Source organism: Lactuca serriola, chromosome 3, assembly GCF_051521515.1.
Source record: "Lactuca serriola cultivar US96UC23 chromosome 3, Lser_US96UC23_V15, whole genome shotgun sequence".
In the NCBI taxonomy this organism is placed as follows: Eukaryota; Viridiplantae; Streptophyta; class Magnoliopsida; order Asterales; family Asteraceae; genus Lactuca; species Lactuca serriola.
In genome coordinates, this window is record NC_136410.1 from 164,493,836 (window position 1) to 164,499,960 (window position 6,125).

Consider the following 6,125-nt stretch of genomic DNA (forward strand, 5'->3'; position numbering starts at 1 on the left):
TATGAGATTTAAAAAAAACACCCATACGTAGATTATGAGATTAAGTCGTTTCTCTATTAAACATCAAGTGATGATGTCAGATAGAATTAAACATCTTTTACTGCATTTCTTTTGTGTTTTGTTAACATACTTTTGTAATGATTTTATTAGTTTACGCGTCACCTTGGTTTTCCAACACACAGAATTTGATACATGGAGATTCTGGAACTTATTATCCTATATTTTTAGGCTTCGACGATAATTGTTTATTATCTTCTAGGTGTTAAATTGTTTTAGAATAAACCATCATAACAAATAATAACTTTTTTATTGGTTGGATGTAATGCAATGAAAGTGGAAATGAATAAGCAAGATAATTAAACGAGTCATCACGTTTTATGAACATATTTAGTTCTTAGATTATTTCTTGACACAAAAGATATTGACTGTTAATAATAAAAGGGTATTGTAAGTAATAAGAAGAAATGAAAGTATGATGCTATGGAAAACATATCAATAAAAGCATTTTGCTACTTTTTGATTATTTTTGTTGGGAAAACTACAATAAAGTCCCTATGTATTGCCTGTATAATCGATTTAGCACTTATATTTTTTTTTTTTTGCAATTTAGTCATAAATACCTGTAAACGTAATCAAAACGGGATATTTAATAGGTTAGCCGGTATCCCACCGATACTATGCGCATGTGGCACCTTACGTGTACAAGTGAGTTTTATCCTTCCATTTCCACTGCATTCGATGTCTGGTAAATCGATTGAGAGAAAAGTTAGGGTTTTTACAGAGTGATACACGAAGGAAGTAAGGTTTTACTGAGAGAAATGAAGGTAAAACCCAATGGCTGTCGAATTAGAAGAAGTTCACCATGAGTCATCTGAAGAATACGACTCTGAAGAATACGAAGATGATGAGGAGGTGCTCAATACTGAGCACATAGATGTGGAAATAGAAGAAGATGATTTCAAGACACAGGGTAAAGAGAGATGCAAGGATGCTTTCCTTAACTTCAGTTCTGATTATGAAGATAATGAAGCCGATGAAGACAATGACTTAGTTGATGAAGATGAAGAAGGGTTTGGTTCAGAAGAGGAAATCGACGACACAGCAGGGGCTAATGATCTTGATTTGGGAGATGCGGTTGGTGCAGGCTTCCCCATTCACGACCCATCAATTAAGTGGAATAAGATGAAGCCCCTTCTTGGTGAAAGGTATGAATCACCACATCAGTTGCAACAATGTCTCACTAATTATGCTATTAAGTCAGGGTATAACATTAAATTTGCGAAGTGTGACACTGTGAAATTAACTGCCAAATGTGGTTCTAAGATGAAGTCTCAACCCTGCCCATTCAGAGTTCATGCTTCCTGGATGACTCAAGAAAGGTCTTTTCAGATTAAAACCTTAGTCGATGAGCACAAATGTGTTAGAAATTTCAATATTTCAAAATTACTGAGTCCCAGATGGCTAGCAAGACACTTTTTGAAGGAGTTGATAATGAAACCTAACTTGAAGTGTAAGGAGATGCAATCAATAATTAGGACCAAATTTCATTGTGGTGTGTCTTGGTCTAAGGCTTACAGAACAAGGTGTAGAGCAATGACCATTATAGATGGTAAACTCACAGAACATTATGCTAGGGTGTGGGACTATTTCCATGAGTTACTAAGGTCAAATCCTGGTAGCACTGTCCAAGTTGGTGTCACTGTAAATCCAGATCAAACAACATACTTTCACATGATGTATTTGTGTTTTAAAGCAATCAAGGAAGGTTGGAAAATAGGGTGTCATAGGGTAATTGGTCTAGATGGATCTTTCTTGAAAGGGACATGTAAAGGAGAATTACTCACAACAATATGGAAGGATGCAAACAACCAAGTTTATCCAATTGCTTGGGCAGTTGTTGACATTGAAAACAAAGCTACTTGGAAATGGTTTTTGGAACTGCTCACAGAGGATCTTAATCTGCTAGATGGAGGAGGGTTTACTGTAATTTCTGATCAACATAAGGTTTGTAATTTCTTAGCATATTTATGATTTTTCCTTAACATCATCTTATATGTTTATGTATTCATTAAATTGTAGGGATTGCTTGAAGCGACCAAGGAAGTCCTACCAAATGTGGAGCATAGACAGTGTGCAAGACACATATATGCTAACTTTAGGAAGACCTATTCTGGAGTGGAGTTCAAGAATATGTTCTGGGCAACTTCCTTATCAACTTTAGAGAGTGAATTTCTGAGGAAAATGGATGATATAAAAGAGGTTAATCCAAATGCTTATGAACATTTGATCGCAAGAGATCCTCACACATGGTGCAGGGCATTTTTTAGGACTGATGTAGCATGTGAGGCAGTTGAAAATGGCATTGCAGAGTGCTTCAACACCATCATATTGGATGCTAGAAAGAAACCCCTTCTAGCAATGTTTGAAGAAATTAGGTTGTACATGATGGATAGGTTCTACCATATGTTACAAAAGGCAGAAAAGTGGGAATCAGTGGTTTGTCCAGCTGCTATAAAAAAATGAACAAGTTTGGAGAGGATTTGAGGTTTGTCTTAGCATTTTTATTGTTCCTTGTTATCATTATTCTAATTTCATTGTTATGATTTCATTTAGTAATGCCATTGTAGGAATTGGAATGTGAATCCAAGTGGACCATCTATTTTTGAAGCCAGGAATGGATTAGAAGGGTACGTGGTTAACTTACAAAGCAGAGTGTGTAGCTGTAGGCTTTGGGATATCTCAGGAATTCCATGTGTACATGCACAGTGTGCAATATTATTCACTGGACAAGATCCTGTTCATTTCATAAGTGAGTGGTTTAATGTGGACAGGTTCAAGGCCATATATGCAAACAATATACTGCCTGTGAATGGTAGAAATTTATGGCTTAGAACATCATACATAAAGCCTCTACCCCCTTTAGCTAGAAGAATGCCAGGGAGACCAACTCTGAAAAGAAAGAGGCATGCCACTGAATCTCAAGACAAATACTCCCAAAATAAGATGAAGGTTACTGGAATAGGAAGGACATTCCAATGCAAAAATTGTCTTCAAAGGGGTCATAACAAGGCATCCTGTAAGAATCCCAAGGTCACACCAGAATCTAAACCCAAGAAAAAAAATGGGTAGACCAAGATTGGATCCTGATATCAGTCATTGGACTAGAGGTGGTGTCAGAGGTAGTAGAGGTGGTGCAAGGGGTAGTAGAGGTGGTAGAGGGGGTAACAGAGGTGGTGCAGTGGGTAACACAGGTGGTGTAGTGGCTAACAGAGGTGGTAGGGGTAGTAAGAGAGGCGGTAGGGGTAGTAAAAGAGGTGGTAGGGGCAGTAAGACATTTGATGGAATTGAAGGTGGTGGAGTGGCTGAAGTTGAAGGTGGTGGAGTTGCAAATGAGGATGACACTATTCCTGAAAAATATTTAGTCCATTTATGGAAGGCAAATGCAAGATTTGAAACTATCAGGGTATTCAACTGAAGAAATAAAAAAGTCACTTAGTCTGACAGATTCACATATGAAACAACTCAATGATTACAATGACACTATTGAACAAGTTCTTCCTATGTCTATGGTAAACCCTCTATATTACCTTAACGTTTACATTCATTTATGTTATTAATTGCTTGATGTTTTATAGGAAGAGGAGTATCCACCTCAGACTGAGACACAAGATGGGGCTGAAGAAATTATCCCTGAGACACTACCAGAAAGTGAAGAAGAAGAAGAAGAAGGCATTAATGACACCCATGAATTACCAGTACACCTTAGGATTGTGAAAAGAAGAAGGCCCTCTGAGAGGATTGTTAAAACCAAGTTGAAGAAGATGGGATGTGTTGGGACTTCTTCAAATTCAGCATTGGAGTTGGATTAGGGTGTTAGGGTGTTAAGGGTAGTAAGGGTATTTTGGTACATCTTTTGTGAATGCTACTTTTGTGCATCTTTTGTGAATGCTACTTTTGTGAATGCCCTTAAATTATTGATAACCATATTTTGTACATCTTTTGTAAACACATTGAAACATTGTGAATGCCCTTAACATGGTTGGTAATGACATATTGGAGTTTGTTGTTTAATTATTTTAGCCACAAGTGTGCATACTTCATGGTTATATTTGTCAAGTGTACACCATTTATGCAAACCAAGAAGGGCACCAGCAGCACCTCTGTAGTAAGATCTTGTTATTGATCTAAATGATTCTTGACCAGCCTAACAAATAGATAAAGAAAAAAGAAGAGATTTTTTAAGATTTCTTGTTATAATAAATGTAACAAGGGAATAAAGTATAGAAGAAAAGAAGGAGACAAACTGTGTCCCAGATTTGGAAACCATAATAACATATTGCCATAATAACACCAATTGTTAAATCATGGTTATATTTGTCAAGTGTACACCATTTATGCAAACCATAATAACATATTGCCATTTCATTAACCAAAACATTACATGATCTACAAGAACATTTATCTATTACATCATGATAACAAACCAAAAGATTACATCATCCCTACCATACCATAATACCCTACAACTTACACTAAACTAAGCATACATCATCCCTACAATGAAACAAACGAAACAAACCATCATCCACTTGCAGAATCCAAATTCATTACTAGGCACATGTGTATTCTCACGCATTGCAATTTGATTATCAGGTTCAAGAGCATTCACAAGGGCAATAGGGACATCAACATTCACAGGGGCAATAGGGCCATCAACAGGTATTTCACCTTCATTAACAGGGTTATTGAAAGGAATAGCTACACCCCCATCAGCAACAGCTCCTAACTCATACATTCTTTCTTTATACCACATATTCAATAGTGGTGGGTCAATTCAACGAAAATACCCACAGTCCTTCTCTTCATCCTACATAACATAGCAAGATGCATGTTTTTAACATAAAAAAATGGGAATTTTAGAGGATTAGAAGAATTTGAGTGAGATTTGAAGATTCTATACCATGTAATTTGGGCCACCAAAAAACCTCCGACCTGGATTCTTTCGAGTCCATGATGTCCACATTCCAACCCTATCTCCACATTAGCACATTCTGACGTTGGTGCTTGATGAACTCGACATCGATTTCCTGTTGCCAATTTGCCCTAATCGTTCGCTCCTTTGACTGGAGAATGAAGAAGACGAGCTCGATTCAATGATTTAGCCCTCTTAAATGGCACATAGGATGTTATTTAACATGATGACTTCCACGTAAGCTGCCACATCAGTTAGATACCGGCTAACCTATTAAATATCCCGTTTTGATTACGTTTACAAGTATTTAGGACTAAATTGCAAAAAAATATATATAAGGGCTAAATCGATTATACGGGCAATACATAGGGACTTTATTGCAGTTTTCCCTATTTTTGTTTCATTGTCACATTTATGTGTTTATGAAGGTGTGTAGCTTGAAAAACCCGCTGTCCGGTACAGGGCCGGTCCTGAAAAATAAAATATTCTTAAAGGCCCGGGACGAACAAGAAAAAAAAGCCCTTATCTTTATTATAATTTTGTATTTTTAAATAAAAATATATAATGAAAAAAAATTGGGCCCTGTGCAGCTGCCCACTTTGCCCCCCTCTAAGCCCCCCATGGTCCGATATTGAATTTATGTTGGAACTTTGTTAAATGGAAAACTCTCATACATTGGAAGAAAGAGGAACTCTATACTCCCTTAAAAAGCCTCCTACTAGTTGTTTACGAATTAGATCAAAGGCTTGGACTAGAGGGATTGGGTTGGATTTGGTGATTGGGTTAGTCAAAATAGTCTTGAAAGGCTTAGATTATATATATATATATATATATATATATATATATATATATATATATATATATATATATATATATATATATATAATGGTCAAAAGATTGGCCTTGGGCCTCTTGGGATCTCATTGACTAATTACATTATTTTATATATATTAATTCCGATTTTGACTTTTATTATTTATTAAAAAAATCTGTTAAATTCATTTTAACTGTTTTGATAGTTATTTTCGGTTAGCAGTTTTTGGAGGGAAAACCAGTCACTCTATACCTATAAATACATCACCAAAGAACAGATTTCGGGTTCAGAAAAAAAAAACCATACAAATATTCCTCATATAAAGTCGTATTCCTCATG

At 36.1% G+C, this 6,125-nt stretch overlaps 1 protein-coding gene across 1 annotated transcript; it reads left to right on the top strand.

Moving 5' to 3' along the window:
- The first annotated feature begins 834 nt into the window (after positions 1–834).
- Positions 835–2,031, top strand: LOC145095848 (uncharacterized). Its single transcript, XM_079033667.1, has one exon. The coding sequence runs from the start codon at positions 835–837 to the stop codon at positions 2,029–2,031; it is 1,197 nt and encodes a 398-aa protein (XP_078889793.1).
- Positions 2,032–6,125: the final 4,094 nt, after the last annotated feature.

Bases quoted from the DNA above. Each gene is read 5' to 3' on its own strand.
- LOC145095848 (XM_079033667.1), top strand. From the start codon at position 835: ATGGCTGTCGAATTAGAAGAAGTTCACCATGAGTCATCTGAAGAATAC.